Source organism: Stigmatopora argus, chromosome 19 (assembly GCF_051989625.1).
Source record: "Stigmatopora argus isolate UIUO_Sarg chromosome 19, RoL_Sarg_1.0, whole genome shotgun sequence".
Classification (NCBI taxonomy): Eukaryota; Metazoa; Chordata; class Actinopteri; order Syngnathiformes; family Syngnathidae; genus Stigmatopora; species Stigmatopora argus.
In genome coordinates, this window is record NC_135405.1 from 7,444,831 (window position 1) to 7,464,835 (window position 20,005).

At 37.5% G+C, this 20,005-nt stretch overlaps 2 protein-coding genes across 2 annotated transcripts in view; both read left to right on the forward strand.

Moving 5' to 3' along the window:
• sipa1l1 (signal-induced proliferation-associated 1 like 1) overlaps window positions 1–5,257 on the forward strand; it is a 40,326-nt gene extending 35,069 nt beyond the window's left edge. Inside the window, exons 21-23 of the mRNA XM_077587297.1 lie at window positions 333–444; window positions 666–744; window positions 1,661–5,257. Coding sequence (XP_077443423.1) covers window positions 333–444; window positions 666–744; window positions 1,661–1,804 — 335 coding nt within the window. The 3' untranslated portion in view covers window positions 1,805–5,257. The remainder of the gene's footprint in view (window positions 1–332; window positions 445–665; window positions 745–1,660) is intronic.
• A 4,678-nt stretch (window positions 5,258–9,935) lies between these two features.
• Window positions 9,936–20,005, forward strand: part of rgs6 (regulator of G protein signaling 6) — a 47,177-nt gene continuing 37,107 nt past the window's right edge. Inside the window, exons 1-2 of the mRNA XM_077586784.1 lie at window positions 9,936–10,098; window positions 13,351–13,688. Of these exons, the coding sequence (XP_077442910.1) occupies window positions 13,467–13,688 (222 nt within the window). The 5' untranslated portion in view covers window positions 9,936–10,098; window positions 13,351–13,466. The remainder of the gene's footprint in view (window positions 10,099–13,350; window positions 13,689–20,005) is intronic.

Below are 20,005 nucleotides of genomic sequence, written 5' to 3' on the forward strand. Positions count from 1 at the left end.
CCTTTTTTGTGAATAACCAAATTGTTATATTGAATTGTTGAATAACGGTTTTTCACATTTTAAAATCTCTTGATTGTACTTTGGAAAAATTAGATTTATGGCTAAAATGAATGTCATTGTGGTAATGATGTCCGCTACAACAGATTTTTTTTCCTTTTTTTCTTTTTAAACTCTTATGGAATTTATTACGTTGACAACAAGTACAGCAGTAAGTCTGTTTAGTTAATCAGTGGAATAACATGTTCTCAAAAGAATTAGATGTTTTAGATCTTATTGTATCCATTTAAATCCTGGCCAAATGAAGACAATAATCATCTGCATATTCTTTTTAGTCCAGAGAAGTTACGTGTTTGGAGATTCAAACCACAGAACCAGTGGTGCCTCCAGTCCTCAGCAGAGCCACATCGAGCTACAACCTGCACCCCTCTCCCGCCCTGCATCGAGGTAACGCATGCTTTTCATTCCTGGAAGGCACAATTGTGATGGAGCAGATTATCATGAACCGTAACAAAAATAGACATTACACGCTTGAGTGAGGATTCATCATCACTGTAAATGTTATGTTATATGAACAAAATAACTTCATAGTGTATTAAACAGTTTTGTCATTATAGTCCTAGGACAAGTTTAGTCTTTAATGAATCAAACTTGTGTATTGTACACAGTGAGGGTCACATAGGACTGGAGAGAAAGGTGACCAAATTAGAGGCTATGGTGAAGATGCTCCAAGAAGACCTGAAGAAGGTGGGAAGAACACACTCGATACAAAATTGTACTACTAACATTCCATTTATCATCACTAGGGGTTTATTGAATCTTACTAAGCTTTCTGCACAGTTGATAATAAGGCATGGTACACGCTCACAATTTTTCTTTTTTTATATTATCTGATTTATCATTTTTCAGAGACATTTGATAATGACAAATGTTTGAAAATGGGTTCATCTATTTGTGATTATATGAGGGTACCCTAGTTTGAGGCACAATATTTTTCATGTGAATGAGCTTTGAAATTTAAAGCCACAGTTTACACCAAGCGAGTATTCACAACTATGTCACTATAAAGCATTTTTTAAATAGCTAACCCGCTTTATATACTATTGTATTTATTCTCCCTGGATAACATTAGGTAGACCTATAAAACTGATATACTAGTGTATAGTACATAATATGTAATGGGGGGTGGTTTTGCAATAGTGCCTCATAATATAGTATTTAGTTCATTACACTTAACATGAGAATGCGTAATCAGAAACTCACATTCACACAAAATATGAACATAAATAGTGTGTTTTTGGAACCACCACTTTATTTCCTGTAAGCGTTCATTGTGTGCAATTTGTTTCGATGGATTGCCAAAGATTCATTCACTCGTTTATTGCCGTGAAGTTTTACCACAATTATCCTGTTGTGAAAACTTTCCTGACAAATGGTCACCACTTTATTTTATGGCCTGGTAATATTTATTGCTCCCCATCAACATAATCACCACTGTTATGTTCTTTCATTTTTTATTTTTTATTTAAATGAAGCAGCTACCCATTTCTCTTGCTCTCAATGACATTCACAACAAATGTATCTACAATACAAAGTGTCAACAGATGTTGCTTAAAAAAAAGAGTTCACCATGATATACTATTTGAACTGTTTAAAACAACAGGAACGTGACGAGAAGGTGCGACTTCAGGCTCAGATCAAGAGGTTGTGGGAGGACAACCAGAGGCTTCAAGAAGAGTCTCAGACCTCTGCTGCCAAGCTCAAAAAGTTCACTGAGTGGGTCTTCAACACCATTGACATGAATTAATTCTCCCTTAGACCCCTTAATTCTCCCACTGAAAAATCCCACTCCGTCACAGATTGGTTGTAAACAATAACCACTTATCTTGTTGTGACCATTACCCCTACTCCTCTAAAAAAACTGTATATATAAAGTGAATCCACAACCTGGAGGGAAAAAAAACTGCTTCCACCAGTGATTAGTGATCATAAGCCATTTCCTGACTCACTTGGATATCATAGTGGATGTGGTCTTAGCTGAGGGGTTCAACTGACTTGAGGTAGAGAATGTAACAATTCTCGCCATCCCAACCACTTGCTGTCTACGGCACACACATTAACGAGCTCCTTCGCCAAACAACGGGAAGCCCATGTCATTTTTTTGCCCTCTACAAAGAAAAGAGGCTGGATTTTGTTTTGAATGCTCCAACGGGCTTCTTGATTTTTCAACCGACGACGCAGCTCTGAAGGGAAACTTTTTAGTTTTTTGGAAATGTCGTCGTCGTCTCCTCTGGGAAACGGATAACAACATTGCATCCGTCTATGACAGCATAAACCAGCCCCCCCCATCTCCTAAGGAATAAAGTTAAAAGCCATTGGCAGCGGTGCCACGCCATACCTTCAGAATTTTTTTATCCAGTGTGCTTTGTCTTTAAAGCAATAGGGAGAAGACACGAGACAATTCTCTGGAAAGATTTTTAAAAGATTCTCATGAACACAATACTGCTGCACACGAGCCTCTTTAAAGCAGTGGACTTTCTCTTGTGACGAAGATATATGGAAGACTCTGCAAGTATCCGGAATAGTGGTAATTTTTTTGTTTGTTTATTTTTCCGAAGAGGGAGGATGACAATGAAGGGGTTTATTTATTTCCTTGTATTATAATTCCAAATGAAGAAGTTTCTCTCTTCATACAGTACAACTAACATCAGTGTTTAGTTTGGCAAAGGGAAAAAAAAACAGAGTAACAATATAATTCAATGGCTTTCTTATTCCTGGCTAAAGCCTGATTATCTGCATTTTAATTATGTATTATGTTGTGTTTTGTGGTGCTCAAGCCTGCTGTCGTGTTGCTTTCAACGCCCTCTCGTGATTACTAGTGCAACTCTCATGGTTATTTGACGTGCTGCCAGTTTGTATAGTTTTTTTTTTTCCTCTTAGAACATTCACCGGGTGAGCTGCGTGAAAAAAAAAACCTAGTGGCGCATCGGAAGCCAGCTTAGACTGACAATCAAAGGTTGATATTTGGGTAAAAGGAGCTGACTTTTTTGTTCACTTATAAATATATATATACTTTCCCTCAGGTGTGTGAACGTGTTGAACAAGAAAATGATCTATCTTTGGATACCATGAAATAACAACTGTGCAGTGTGTGAGTGAATGCTTGCATCATAGAGTGAATGTACATCAGTCTATCCAGCTGTGCCTACAATCACTTTGGGTCATTTTTTTCCTCGCAGGGTGAAAAGGGATGAACGTGCCTTTTTGAAAGAGCATCTGGGCAACACATGAAAGTGAAAGACTCCACTTAAAAGTAACTGAATAACAACTTCACTTCAACAATTTTAGAACAATTGTATTGCATGTCACATTATATAAGTTAGTCAGGAATTTAACAAATAATATACTACATTCATAATTTGTGGCTATCTGGTAAGGAACAAGAAAAAAGATGCAACTAGTATCAAATATCAGGATCCGTTTACAGTGTTTAGCCATATTTATTAAGATTAGATATTCAGTATTGATAATTAACCCACTCAAACGCTGAAGAAGTTTGTAGAATCAACTGAGACTATTAATTTTAGTGACATAACGTACAATTTGCAGTGGATGTTTTTCCTGGGACAAAAACATCACTGTCTTCAAAATCAAAAGTTTCCACATTCATGATAGATCTTCCCGCCATTTCTTAAAAATCATTCAAAATTGTTTGTATTCGTGCAACACAAGCTACTTCAAATTCACCAAAATATTTTCCTCCACTTGACCCCCAATATATTTTCAAATGACCTTTTAGTAATTCTGATCATACTTAAGCACTGAATTCTTTGGACATTGAATTTAGCCATGAATGTTTTGATTTGAACAAAAATATCACTGTGTTTAAACACAACTGTGATTCTTTTTAGTACACATTTAACAAACCACATTGACGACAAAATCATAATTAAAAATTATCTCTCAAAATTGTTTTTCCCCTTAAAATTATTATAAAGTTACGAGTTTCAGGCATTAAGAGTTGATATGTGTCTCTACATTCACTTTGATGCAGTAAACACTCAAATCATTTTATGTGTAGAATTTATTCTTTTGAAACACAAACAGCCAAAGAAATTTATTCCTGGAAATGTTGCCTAGTAATGTTTAACATTTCCAATTTTCAAATCTGTTGACTGAATTCATGTCAAAATTTGATGCATTTCCAAAATGACTCTTCAGGAAAAATGCAGGAACTAATAGACCTTAATTAAAACGTAAAATACAGGTGTAACTTCGTTAAAATTTTATGTTTGGTTTAGTAATATATTATTTAGATTCATTAAATGCAGTGGAGTACTTAGAAGACTAATCCCAACCTAATTTATATATTAAGAATTCTTGTAATTATGTAATAAGCTTAGTTTCTCATAATCTAAATAAATGCACCTGTACATTTAGCTCAGTTTGACTCGTAGAGATGAGTAAATTAGAAATAGAAGTGGTTCTGTTTTAAGAATCCATATTTAAATCAGAAATATGAAATGCTTGTCTGTCCAGTTGCATTTAAAATTGCATAATATTAAGACTTGCTGAATATGTCCAATATATACTGTGAAAGAAAGACTAATTATTCACAGAGGCCCCTTACTTACACCCTTAAACGATAAGCATTGTTTAAAAGGGAACAAACAACCCATGAACCCATGTTTGATTTGATTTATAGAGCTTGAGTTTGTGTTTTATGAAATATGAAAGGCTGAGTGATAATTGTTTTGCTTGTAAGCATTGATCCACTTCATAAAGTTGTGTGCGTGGGTTTGTGCGTGTGTGTGGAGGGGTGGAGGGTGTCAAAGTAATTTGCTCAGATGTGCCATTTTGTAAAGAACCTTTGCACATATTTTTGTCAAATAGATGGAGTTTACATATTTTGGTAAAGAGTGGAGGAACGACCCATCCATTTTTGTGCAATCTTTGTTAATTAGACGTGCTCTGCTGCTCGTTAGTTTTGTTATTGCAGTTTCTGGCCAACAGATGGAGGTGCTCGACTTTTCTTATAAAAGGAGAAAAAAAGATATATACATACCAGTAAGTTTATTTCCCATAGTTATGGATTGCAGTAAGAGGCTTTTTCAAGAGTCATAATGTGATGTATTATGCAGGACAGTAGAATTTACAGAATACAACATGCTGTTTAAATCCTGTGTCTATGGTCTATGTAAAGTATAGTTATGGAAAACAGACATTTGCATTGATCACAGTATTAAAGTTTCTGAAAGGACTACATTTATCATGTCAATCATTTGCTGTTTGTGTTTAAACGCATTGATAAACTTATTTTTGAACTTTATAGTTATTAATTCGACTGAGAGTTATCTACAGATGCTTGGCTCTGGAGTGAAAGGGGTCTTCTTCAATCAACAAGACCTGCAGCTTTTTCAGCTACAACACAACTGGTTGGATATCGCAAATTTGAGGTGCCTCTATATTTTAGAGTATGAAGTTTTCTTATTTTTTGGTACACAAAAGTGTTCAACCTTTCTACCTTGGAAAAATAAGCTAGACAACGACCACATTTTTCTAAAATGTCAACAAGCTTGTTAGAAATGTGGTTTTAGAATCATGACAGAAAATTGACCTCTTTTTTGTTTACAGATGCTAGTGATAAAAAAAAAATGTTTGGGGCCAATTTGCCATGGGTATCTGGAATCAAACAGCAAATTTTACATTCTGTTTTCAGGGTTGTTAAGTGAAAAATGAATCGCCACAATGCCAAGAATTGAAAAAAATCTTAAAATATAACAAATTACTTAAAAATTCCAATGAACTTGGGATGGATGGTACATGAAATACTGTACTCTAAAAAAAAAAAAGAAAAAAAAAGGACAACTCAACTATTTGCAAATCCTTTTGAACCCATTGAATACATTGCATATTCATTAATTGTTAAAACTGATAAACATTTTTTTTTGCAACCCGCTGAATTTTATGACCATGTTCATTAGAAACGGGTGCCGTGATCTGGAATAAAATGTTTATTCCCAAAGCCGCAATTCATAAGCAAGAATGGGGCCAGCCAGATTCATCAATTTGTCAACAACTGTGTTTGCAAAAGATTAAAACCTCATTAATCCATTTAAAAAAATCATTTTCAACAAAACTAAAAGACATGTTTTCATCATATGCCATCCCTGATAAATAGCTCCATGTAAGAAACAAGGTCGATAACCAGCATTGACTTCCAGCTACCAAAAACCTGGGGCATCAATGTGTAATGGATTTGTGCGCCCATGAACGCTTCAGAAAGTCTATATTTCCTTCACAAAATCATGGAATTTTCTTCCTATGTGGCCAATGAGAGAAATAAAGATGCTCCAGAAGACTTTCCACACAAAGTTCAAAAGTAAGTACCTTTATTATTCCCATGGCGTGAGAAATGTGCACATCTGTGAACACACTATTTCAGGCTGAAGGGTACTTAAAGTTTTTGGAGCAACATACGCCACACTCCAAGGAATGTCTTTTTCAAGGACATTCCTGCTTCTCACCCAGCCACATTTTGTAGTAAAATTATGTGGATTTGTAGCAAAAAGAACTTCTAGAGTGTTCTTCCACCAAACCTTATTAGATTTCTTATGTGAAAGGGGTAGAAACAAGTGTCTGTGACATACAGAAACGATTTGATTGCAGTGTCATTTCTGCACTTTCTCCTTGGTGTTCTTCATGCGTCATTAGCGTTAATGGTGAGAAGTATAAAATGTATAATTTATAACACAGAACTTGAAAAATGTGGGAAGCAATCAACAGTGGCACTTCACAATGCTACGCTTTCATCTTGTCACACCAGAGAGTGAATGTTTTATTCACGTTTGTAAATGTATATTTCTTCATCTTTTGAGGAGATGATCTGTTTTGGACTTATACTTGAGTATGACCGTTTTTTTTTAAAACTGAATTGTTTATTGACTTTATGGCATGAGGCCCCCCTGCCAATTGCCTCTTCAAAATGTACAGTATGCTTGTCATATTTTCCTGCGTACTGTCTGTCAACCTGTGCTAATTAAATTCTGTCCCATTCAAAGCAATAGCTTCGAAGGTTCTTACAAAAGAGAAGAGGTGTAACAGCGGAGGCGGTCACGGATTAGTCATCTTTGGTACAGGTGGACAACGCGGAGGCTGAATCACGTAAAGGATTTTCTACAGAGAAGTCAGAAGTAAAACTGAAGGTTTGTTTACATTGAAAGGTTTCACTTGAGCTATTTTAGACTTGTTTGACATTGAACTCTGTTTACATGTAAAGTTGAAAGCCCTATCTTGTCATGGAATACACCGTGGGCAATGTTCCCTCTAAGCTGCGCGCGTGCGCAATTGTGCACTACTCTCGACTTCTCTGCGCACAGCAAATCATATGGAGCGCACAAAATAAAATCCCAATTTATTTTTATTTTTTTAGCTGTGAGGCGAACCACTCATCCGCCGGGCCGCCCATTCATAGATATTAATCATTACACTTTATTATTACTAAATCATTTATGTGTAGTAGACATACACCTGCTTATGGCAGGTGTGATACTGGTGTGTGCCCATAGCGAGCAATGATGATGTTGCTCAGACAAACAAAAAATTAGAGGGAACATTGACCGTGGGTATGATCAAACTTGAAAAAGCACAGGACTCACCCCCCCACCCCCCGGTGATATTGATTTGCCCGTCTTCCATACTGATGGCGTGCAATCAAAATTGCCTTTTCACACTCAATCAAAGTGCAAGCTTTTCGGTCCGCCCTGTGATTGAATGGCAACTCGTCCAGACGGCTGTGATGAGCTCCAGCCTGGTAGAAAATGAACTGCCAGAAACTTTAGAGAATTTCTTCTCATTTTATCACAGACTTAATCACAGTAAAGAAAATATTAGTCAACTACTTATTATGGCAAAATGGTAAGTCACTTTGCAGATGTTTCGAACATGTCCTAAGTGTTAAGAGAGGATAACTACAAACCCAAAATAGAACAAAAAATCAACAATATGGCTTAAAACAACATTGCCTTTTCTATCATCACGCAGGAGTAAATTTGAATTTAAGAATTAATTTAAATTATATAAAGATAGTACCTCTAGGAAGCAAATAGAACGTTGAACGTAGGCATCATACTGCATCTTGCAGGCCATACAAAAATACATAAAGTATGACAGAAGTAGTTTCACTGTTTGTTGATGAAATTGTGCTTCTGGCCCTAATGGATGGAGGGCACTAACTCTAACTTGCGCTCCTCCTACTTCAGTTAAATATGTATGTATTAGGGTTGTGCGGGCCATACACAAACACAGTGTGTCAACTTGGATCAAATGTGGGACGACGCTATCCTAACCACTTTCCAACGTGCACCCACATCTCCTGGGATGTCCACTTCCTGTTTACCCTTGCTCAATAATGCAGTTGGCCTGGAGAAGAGGCTCTCGTTTCCATCCATGATGTGTCAGTGCGTGCGTTAGGTTGGAGTGGTCCATTAGTATGAAACGACAGTTCACCGCTAAGTGTCCGTATTGATTTGTCAGATATGTTTGCTTCCCACTTGCACACTATGAAAATGAGATAAAAAGAACAACGCGTTTAAATGTGACGTTGCAGAGTCCTTCTGAGGAATTGGTGACAAATCAGGGCAGAATGATGTATGCTGATGCCTGTAGGAACATATCTAAGCATAGCCATGAGGGCCCACTTTCACTCTTTAGTTGGTGAAGTTGCATCACGCACTTTGATGTAGTTCATTGCTCAGCCAAAAAGCCGCCACCGGCTGAGAGCTTAGCCCCTCAGCTCTGCTGTCTCCATCTGTTAAAACCGCTGTTGGGAGGGGGGCAAAGGAAGTGAGGAGACTGGAAAGGGCGCCGGGAGCTTGCTTAAAAAGCATAAAGACCGCAAGTGTGAAAAAGGAGAGGGATGTCAGTCGTGGGGATGGGGAAACTTTTCAAATTGGACAAATGGGCCAGATTCTATAGTAGCAGAGATGACCAGTGGTAAAAATGTAGAAGATAAATGTCTTCATTTTATTTCAATAAGAAGTTAATGATGATTTTAAAATCATACATGTTTTGATTTTTTTTTTTTAAGTACAAGGTGACCCCCCCCCCAAAAAAAGAGACCATTCAGGATTAAATATCCAGTATCCCATCCAATATGTTGCAGTACACCCACACTATATCAAGAGAGTACCTGCAGTGTTATTATTCTTTAATTTTCTTTGTGATATTTATCTTTCCCTCCCTTTCTCCCTTCCGGCTTTCTTTTGTGCCTTTCCTCATTTGCTCCCTTTCTCTCTTTCATCCAGTATATATTTTTATTTCTCACACACACAGAGCTCACTCACACTCACCTTCAAGTGCTCTTGTAAAAGTCTCTCTCATATACAGACATTCTCTTTCCCCCCTCCATCTGCAAACAACTTTCCCTCACACACTCTCAAACAGAACACACAATAACATTTCTAATCCTTCTTTAACGCCCACTTTCCTTTCTCGCTCTCTCTCTCTCTATCTTGTTCCCACACTCATACACACGTTCTTCCTCTCATGCAAAGAATCGGTCTCACATTCACACCGCTACTCTCTCACACAATCTCTCAGTCACTCTCTCAAACAAGCTGTCCATCTTAATCTCACTCTCAGACACATACACGCCCCCATACCCTTACATTTTCAATTCTCTCTCCTCTCACAGATGCCCTCATGCACACAATATGTCTCACATTCACACTCAATCCGCTTTTTCTGTCGCTCATTTGTCTCTCACGCACACACACATAACCCCACCCCCTTTCACATAAACTCTCATTTACACACTTTCACACAGTCTGCTTATATAAATCACTCTCACACATGTTCACTCTTTCTCTGTCTCTCACACAGATAAAATCACACACACCATTTTGATCCCCTCTCTCGTTTTCTCTCTCTCTCGCTCTCTCTCTTTTGCTCTCTCCTTTTTCGATGGTTTTAGATTCTCCCGCTCACTCCCTCTCTCGCTCTCCATCAGTGCATCCGTGCGTTCGGAGGGGCTGTGAATGCAGTTATATGAACTGCATGAGATCGAGAAGACAGAGATAAGAAGTGGAAGAGACCTTTAAGGTAAGAAGTTCATTTCCTACCACAAGTCTTTTTATTTTTATTCTTCAAGCTATTAATAGTTTGGTTTTTGTATATGTAGGCAACACATAGGTACCAGCTGTGTAGTGTCGCATGGTTGTAAAGCTCCCAACATGTTTGGACACACTTACTTGTGTGACAATATGTTACATTATATCTTTGAACTGCCCTTCATAAATATGAGAGAAGACAGACCAGAATCACGAAGTGCTTAAATGCAGTATCAGTTTTGTTGAGTTGTCAAATTTGTCTGGCGTGTAAGATTGTGACCTGCATTTCTCTGGTGTGCACAAAAAAAACATCTTACAAACCTGAGTGTAGATCTCGGTATTTTTTCCCCAACGCTGGAATAATGACACTTTGCTACAGCAAAGAATTGTAACAGCCAGGAATTACAAAATTACAAAACTGGTGGGAATAAAGGTGAGAAGACTCCCTCAACTACAAATGTCTATCCCGGATAATCTCAGTGAGTGTTTGTCCTATAATTGCCTTGAAATCTGGCAGTTTCATGGTGCGTTTATGGGTCAGAAAAGCCCTAGCCTGCAGCAATCGAGTACTATTTATGAAGATGTCCTCAGAGAATTGAGAGACCACCTGAGATGCTGAGAATAGAGCATATAATACACACTGCCAGGGATGATTTATTTAATCTTTGCACATGCCAAAATGTGGGCAAACTTGTTTTTCCGTGTAAAAAGATGCGTAATCTTATGAGTATGTCAAAACACACAATGATCCTACTGTTGTACAATAACAAAATCAATCCGTACAAATGCAATTTAGTACCTAAATATTACTCTAAAATCGCACTCACACATTTGAGCCATTTCAAATGTTCAACTAGCCTACCCTGCATTTTGTTGGAATGTGGGAGGAAACTGGAGTACCCGGAAAAAACCCACACAAGCGGGGAGAACATGCAAACTCCACACAGTGAGGTCTGACCTGGAATCGAACCTTCGAGCCCCAGAACTGTGAGGCTGATGTGCCAATCACCACCAAGCCAATTATATTTTTGGATAAATATATTTTGACTTGTGATTGATGGTTGTACATTCACCTGATTTGGGTGTTTGTTCCCTGAGACTGTCCGGCGAACAGTTGAAAGATAGTCCACCTTTTGCCTGAAGTCAACTGGAATGTGCTTCAGCACCCCGTGACCGTGAACAGGAAAAGCAGTGTTGAAATTGAAGGTGTGAATTAAAGATAGGAAAGTTTGACCAGCATCCCAGGAAGAGATTGTATGACCCTGGGGTTTCCAAAGTAATATGAGTGTGCAGTGATATAAGAATGATGAGACAGTTGAGTTGGTGGTGACCTCAATTTTGGGCAGACATGAACAACTTTCTGGAGTCTGAGTGGTGTAGTTGGCCTTGAAGTCTGTTTTATTCGTTAAACATAAAAAAAACGTTAACTTCTATTTTAAAATGAGGAATTGGCGATACTATATTTTTTTGAATGGGAAGGAAATGAGAGATTTTATGAAGTTGTAACATAGTAGCATTGCAGTAGTAGTAAAGAATAGTTTTTCACTTTTTTATTGTCTGATTTGCAGTGCCATTTCATAATAGTACATCCGTGAGTTTTAGTGCTCTGAAAGCAGTATTATGGAAAAACAGGAATCAACAATCCAACGGCAACACCCAGGAATTAATTATGATGCAGTAAACAAAATGCTCCCCACACGCATTTGTGGTTCTCCATTCACCTTATGATAATTATATTGACTTATTCTGTAGTGTGCATTTTGGTGTGAATATTTTCTCCCCACATTGCAGCTGCTTGGATATAATGATTCAATGTGGAAGGTCTATCGGGGGAAAAAAACAAAAAAAACATGCAAGCACCTCGCCAGCATTGACGAGCTGTCATCACAGCGGCTGGAGAGGATTGAGAAGGTTTTTCCCTAAAAATCATCTCAGAATGCACTTGAACATTACGATGGAACTGTAACTTAAAAAATGCTTTACTGAGCTATTCGTCTGCACACAAAGGAAAACGGGGGAGAATTGCTACTTTCCTCAACTCGCAATTTTCATTTGTCTTTAAGCGATTATCCTGAGTGATTATCCTGTGGTGAGACGCGTGATGAAAACGGATGTTTCTTCACTGACATGGACAAATGTACTTGTAGGCTTAATATTTTGTTGGAAAATCCTTTCAGATAAGACACTAATTCTTTTTGTGGTGCAATAGCCAATTATTAGGCCCATTAAAGTAAGGTTTTCAGTTTGGATTGTGCATAATAAACCTACCATTGTGGCAAGTGTGCATCCTTCCACAAATACGCAAACATCTCCCAGGCTGGAGTATTGACCTAAAGAACCAGATGACATGGAACTAATCCTCTGGTAGTCGTGTGCAAACTACTGGGGCACTCTCCCGTTCTGGTTTCCATTTGGCACCCAGTCCACATCAAGTACTGTCACATCTAAGTAGTGTGAATTTCAAATTGCTTGCCTTAGGTATCACATTTTGTTTTAATCGTACAACTCCTTACTTTTTCCCATCAATTTTGTGAGTACAATGGTACACCTCACAAAATCAATGTGGACTAAGAAGTTAGATATAGATTTACTATACACAAACAAAATGTGATAAGTTAAATCTCCTTGTATCTTACTGGATCAATATCTCTAAAAGAGAATCTTGTAATTGTGTTAGATCCTGCTTGTTATTCCTAAGTAGTACAAATGAATGACCAAGTAGTTAAAAAAAGAACTGAAGTTTAAAAGTGATGTCGAATTTCATGTTAATTGGCGTGTCATTGTTAAATTTTATGTCGTTTTAATGATTATATGTCTAAATTGGTTTTGTGATAGGATTAAAAGACCAGATTAAGGTATAGGAAACCAGAAAATAAATTCAGAGTATACTGTCAAACATTAAAAAAAGATATTGAAGAGAAAGTTACAACCTGCTTTGAGCAAGGTTGAATTTGAGCATGACAGGAAAAAGCAATTTAGCCTGTTTGTTTTCTTCTTTTCCCCTGAATTTCTCTCACCGTTAAAACAACTAGCTATACTGAAGGGAAATAAAAACTTTTTGGTGTTAAAAATTCCTCTGTTTTTGAACTTATTATTACAAAAACTTTTGAAATAAGAAATCCAACAGCTATAAAAACTTCAATCCAACATAAAACATGGGTTGATCATTTTTTTCCCCCGGCCTGTAAATGCCATCTACATAAAAAGAGCATTGTGTGATTTATCCGTTTTGCTCTTCCTTCAGCACAAGCTCAATCCCGATGGAGGAACATTAAGGACAAGGACAAGCGTGTGTAGGACACTTTCAAAGAAGACAGGATAACTTAACACAGGCAAGGAGGGTTCAGAGGAAGTGAGGATATGGCTGAAGCACCAATACAACAACAACAACAAGATACAAAAGAAGATGAGCAAGAAAGTGATGAGCAGTTGAGCTCTTCTGGATCTACAGAAACAGATGAGGATGTGGAAGACTCTAAAGACGACATTCAGATGCCTCCAACCCGACCACTGCTGTCCATGAGGTCCTTGAGCATCGTGGATCCCGATGATGATTCCCCCAACATGATTGTCTACAGAAAAGTAAGGCAATTTACACTAATTTTTGTGATAATTTATTGTTGGAGTGCTCAGGGCACACATTTGGAAAGAGTCTGATGACTTGTTTCTTGTGCGGTTCATACACAAAACATGAGGAAAAGTTGCCAAACACTCACAGAATTGAATCGTTCGCAGTCAGGGTACTTTAGCAATGCTTTGGGTGCAAGTGAGCGCACAAGTTTTCATCTTTATCTCCTCATATTCTCGTCCATACAAACAGAAAAGGAAATGACATGGAACTCTAAAGACTATTGTTTGAAAATATGTTATTCAACTATGTGTGAGATGGGGGTTCCTTGTGCAGTAGGTGATATGGTAATGATAAATTGTCTTGGTTTGCCCTGAAAAATTAATCTTCATGGACGGACCTTCGGTTGGTGCTTTCAGTGCACTATTGACATATTGTTGCAATAAAGTTAGATTATAGACCAAACCAACAACGGTATCGCTCCGTGGCTATCTGATGGATGTCCATGGTGCTGCTGTTATCAGCTTCCTGTGGGAAATATCTGGTGGTTGCAGCAGCTCTGCGTTCTGCTAGCTTGGTTTGCTTGCTTTGCCAAGTGAGGGTTGACCCCGATAACAGTCGCCTAGAATAACTATAGTGAAGCTGAGGACTGAAATCATTGGCTAGCTTGGTTTTGTACACAGAAAAAATGTGTACTTATGCATATTTGTGTCACAACAGATTTCCTGTTTTAATGTGATTTTGGTTTTTCCAATTTAAGATAACTTTTAAAATAAAATTTGATAGGTATCCCATTTTTAACCTCATAATTTTCCCTTTCGACCTGATAAGTTTTTCATTTTAACGTTATAATTTAAACTCATTCCTGTCACATCCAGACGTTTCACGCTCGGGACAAGCTAGACATTTTTTAGCTTAAATTTACCGAATAATGTACAGTCAGAAAATAAAAGTCACATTCACTTCATGTTTTAACACATAACGTTATAGTACGTGTGCGTGTTTGTGTGCAAGTATATATTTAACCTGAGTGTCCCCCAACATTTTCCGAGCCGCTTATCTTCATTAGGGTCGTGGGGGTGCTGGAGCCCAGCCAACTAGTTAGTGCACAACCTGAATTGGTTGCCAACCTATCGCAGGGACCACCATGCACGCTCACACTCCTACCCATGAGCAATTTTGAGTGTTCAGTCAGCCTACCATGCATGTTTTTGGTATGTGGGTGGAAACTGGAGTACCTGGAGAAAGCCATTATGTCATGTGGTGAACATCAAGACTCCATACACGAAGGGATTGAATCCTTGATCTCAGAACTGTGAGGCAGACGTGCTAACCACTTGACTGCCTGGCACTATCTTGGGCCTAAATTCCCTAGGTGAGAATCCTGTATGCAATATAGAGACAGGCGAGGGAGCAAACAAGATGAGATGACTCCATTCCACAGGCAATCTTGCCACCTCCTGAAGTACTGCAGTCGGTGTATGTCTGGGCGGGGGGGTCGTGAATGAATGCCCATATGGACGTGACCGTCCGCAGCCGCCCTCGCGCTAAATGAACCGTGACGCATACCATGTTTGCATGCGGCCCTCATACCGGCTAGAAAATAACACGGCTAATGTAATGACCCTATGTCTCACTGCTTCCCCAGCAGGCAGCAATTGAACGCATTTATTTATTTATTTATTTACAGCGCAACAACATAAAGCATTGCAAGGCAAAAAAAGATTAGAGAGTGATGGGTGGAGGACATCGCCACAATTTAAATCATATTTTCGTCAAAGTAGCCTTCGGAAAATAAAAGAAAAATGACCTTAAGCAAGCGTAATCTGCTGCAAACTTTTCAATCAAAATGCATAGTCGCTGAGTGCATTGTTGAATAATTCACGCGTTGAAGTCTTCTGTTATATTGAAGGGGGAGCCTGCAATGGAGGGAACAACTATAGAGACATGTTGACATAAAAAGGCAAACAAAGCAGGCAGCAGGAAAAATGATTTTTACATTGACAAATGTTTTTTTTGCCTCATAAATCTTCCTTTTGTGTGTTGGAGTTGTGCTGACTGCATGAAAAGAGGATTTTTGTCATTTTATGAATGATGCAGTTCATATTTTGGAGTTTGACTGCAGATAAGCATTCACATATATTATTCTGGATTATTTACCTTCTTATCCTCTTCTTATCCTTTATTAGATCAGCAGGTACCCTATACTACTACTATCATACCAGAAACATGCATTTGAGGTTCATTGAAGAGTAGCTTGTAAGAGAGTATGGTAGTTTGATGGTAGTAGAATGATGAAAATGTATCTCAACTATTCATAAATTTATAATTTAATGGGTTCAGGATTAACAAAAATATATAGATAAATAAGATTTCATTAAAAACTAACCATTTTACATGGCAAAAATTATGATCATAAAACATATTTATCCCATTTTTTTGTAAGTCAAGCTTCAAGATTAAGAAAAATATATAGATAAATAAGATTTCATTAAAAACTAACTATTTTACATGGCAAAAATTATGATCATAAATCATATTTATCACATTTTTTTGTAAGTCAAGCTTCAAGATTAAGAAAAATATATAGATAAATAAGATTTCATTAAAAACTAACCATTTGACATGGCAAAAATTATGATGATAAAACATATTTATCACATTTTTTGTAAGTCAAGCTTCAAGATTAAGAAAAATATATAGATAAATAAGATTTCATTAAAAACTAACCATTTTACATGGCAAAAATTATGATTATAACATATTTTTCACATTTTTTGTTAGTCAAGCTTCAAGATTAAGAAAAATATATAGATAAATAAGATTTAATTAAAAACTAACCATTTTACATGGCAAAAAATATGATGATAAAACATATTTATCACATTTTTTGAAAGCCAAGCTGTACGGTATCCCGATTTTCAAAAATATTCTTGTGATCTTCATTATTCATTCTGCTGTAGATAATGGTATCGGACAATGGGAAATCAGTTCCTTTTCATGAGAAGATGCCACTGTAACGGCCAGCGTTCTATTGTCAGCTTTGATTAATGACTTGGTGCTGAATCAAGATGGCAATGGGAATAGGGGCTTCCTTTTGGAGTTAACGAAATGACAAAAAGACTGCAGAATTGCAGCTTGAAAGTGAAGAAATCATGAAAGAAGGGGATTATAAACAGAATAAACCTGAAAGAGTGCATCTTAGAATTTCCTGTCACTCCTCTCTTATGTCTTGGTGTGCGTGATCAGCAAGCGTCATTGGAGGGAAGGTTACTTCAGGTAACGGTGGTGGTAAAAAGCTCGGCACTAGATTTTGTGGGACAATAAACATTATGGTTGTCGTTTATTGCTTCCACAGAGCTTGTTGTTTTCAGTGGGAGCATCACTCAGCGGGATAACATAACATTTTAAACAATTTCCACAATAGGAGTGAGCCTCATGCTAAGAATAGGAGGGAGGGAGGGAGGGTTATAGCCATTTTAGATGATTTAAAAAAAATCTTATTGATAAGAATAATTTGGCTTTCATGTAGTTCATGCTAGAACTTTCACACAGTTTTGTAATCTTTGCATACATCTTTGATGACATTTCAGAGTTGGTGGTTGAGGGAACTCCCAATTTCATGTTGAAATCATTCAACTGTAGCAACTTGTAACTGGAATATTCACTTTTTTTCATCAGTTGTATTTGGCTCCAGCTTAAATGTGACTCAATAGCGGCAAATGCAAAAGAAAAGGAATGGAGCTTTATAATAGCAAAACAAAAAGATGTCATTGCCCTTAACCCACAACTAATGTGAGGCCATTAAAATGAAACAAGAGGAAAGCACTTACACAGCAAAAATTCTAATGTGTGGTTTCGGAGGGGCAAGAGAAAGCGGCCTCCCAGCATCTTCTCAGCAGTTCAACTTTAAACGATAACGGACCTGCTGATTCCCAACATTTCCTTCTGGGCAAAAAGCTTGCCAGACTATGAAAAATGCATGGCATGAACCGCCATCCCATTATCTCGCCAGATGACTCATCAATCATCTACGAACGAGAGTCGGTGAAGATGATGTAAATGGTGCTCCCAATTTACTCCATACAAAGCTTTCGGAAACAAACTAACAAGCTCTGCTTTTAATTGAAGCAAGACCACCACCACCCAACAACTTCGCCACCTCTGCTTCCCAAACGAACGCAGTGACATTTAGAGGGTGACGATTGACGTTCTAAAGTTAAAAGGTTAAACTGGGCCCGATCATAAGAGCTGATAGTGGAGAATAATTAGAACGAGAAGTGATGGCGCTCACCCACGGGGAGTCATTCATCTCCACCGACTGCTTCTTTCTTCCAGCTTGCCTTTCCCTAGATGCGTCTCATCCTATTTTTATTCTTCCCCCCTTAACTTGCACCCACCTGCCTGCCTTGCTTATTGAAATGCAGGACTCTGTGGGTGGGTTTCTTGTACCCATACACATTGTTTGACTGTGTCACACTGAGATTCATTTTCCATCACAGTTTGATGATAATTGTATATTTTCGAAATGAAAACAATGGGAACATTGCATTTGCCTTATTGCTGTCTTTTTTTTGTATGATAAAGACTTGAGTTCAATGTAACCTGGATGGAACCCCCCCGCCCTTGCGTAGTACACTGACAATAGCAGCTGTTTATACAGATGCCTGCGCCCTCAAGTCAAAGGGAGGGTGCTTTAGAACGCAGATTGAATAGGCGCATTGTGGCTCGTGTTCAATTCTGCTCCGGCTTTACACTTGTGACTACGCGCACAATGTGCACATGCCGTTTTTTGTGTCAACAATGCTTGAACGCTCCCTCAACAACACTCAGCAGGGAGCGAGGTAGTTTTATTCCCAAGTTTTTATACATGAAATATAGAGGTCAGGGACATTTTTAGGTTAGAAGATCATTAAAAAAAGATCTCACTAGTTTTGAAATGTAGTTAGTTGTATAATTTATTCTGCGTGTAATGAATATAAGATTTTCATTTTGAACAAGTTCAATAGTGACCAGCGAATATAAGAACTAAATTGAATATTCTGTTTTTACATGAGTTATGGATTCAGTTGTGATTGACAATGTCTGAGTTGTTTTAAATGTTCATGTGCAGTATAAGTGGGCTTTCATTTTGCAGTCTGGTAGAACTCTTCTGAATACTAATGAGAGGTATGCTAATGTTGTGTATATGTAATATTTTGGCCATATTTATTATTTTACAAGAGTAAAACATGTATTGCAAAACTTTTTAACTAGTCTTTACTTACTCTATATTGTCCTTTTTTAACTTACATTTGTGAACTTCATGGATCAGGATTTGAATCCCTCAAGGGCTAATTTAATTTAGTCTGCTTCAGCTCTTTAATTTTAAAAGATTATAGATTCATTATAATGAGAGATTTTGCGGCATAATTAATATTATAATGTCATTTTCATCTACCAGCATTACACTTGACTGTTACTTTGACTACCGTAAATGCACTTTAATGCAAAACTAATGTATTTACAAATGCCACCTTCTAATAATACATTGTATTATAGATTATGTACTGTACAAATGTTATTGCTTTAATCTAGGTCATAAAAAAACCCATCTTCAAATATTTGATTTCATAGTGACATTATGTAAACTACCAAAACTCCAAATATCAATATTAATGAAAATGAAGGATCAACTGGTGCCTCAATTTTTAAGATGAGACTTGTAGTTGTCATTGCATAAATGGTGTCAGTTGGTGTTTGCAATAAGTCGTTTAATGACTTTTAGGATGGACTTGGCAGAGTGGAAATTTTTCACCCTGGGATGACTTTTGTCTATAGCTTTCATCCTTCGAGTTGAGGCCATAAAATGGAAGTCATGTCCCCTCACTGCAGCCCACAGGATATTTATTAGCCAATTTCACACTGCCCGGATATTTATCGGTGAACAAAAACATGAATCACTTGCCGCTGAGCCTCTATTGTGCTTTTCGTAGCTTGACTATTATTTTTTGATGGAACGTAACCAACATTTAAACTAATCTCTGAAGGCACAGATATTAATGTAACTGATCATAATTTCAACACTAACCATTTCAAACAGCTGTTCATGTTTTATTTTCATTTTTTTGAAGCACCCACGAATACAAATAGTTGTTGAATAGTTGTTGACTTTGTTATATAGGCAAATATTGTGTCATTCTCCAAAGAATGTCACCAATTTGGTTATTTTAGACCCCCCTATTAGGTGGGATTTGTGTCTTGGAGATGAAGAGCTGTCCTTGTTGTTGTCGTCCATATATGTAGGCTTTGTCTCATTAACACGTCCAAGAAGAAAGTTTTAAGAAAAAAA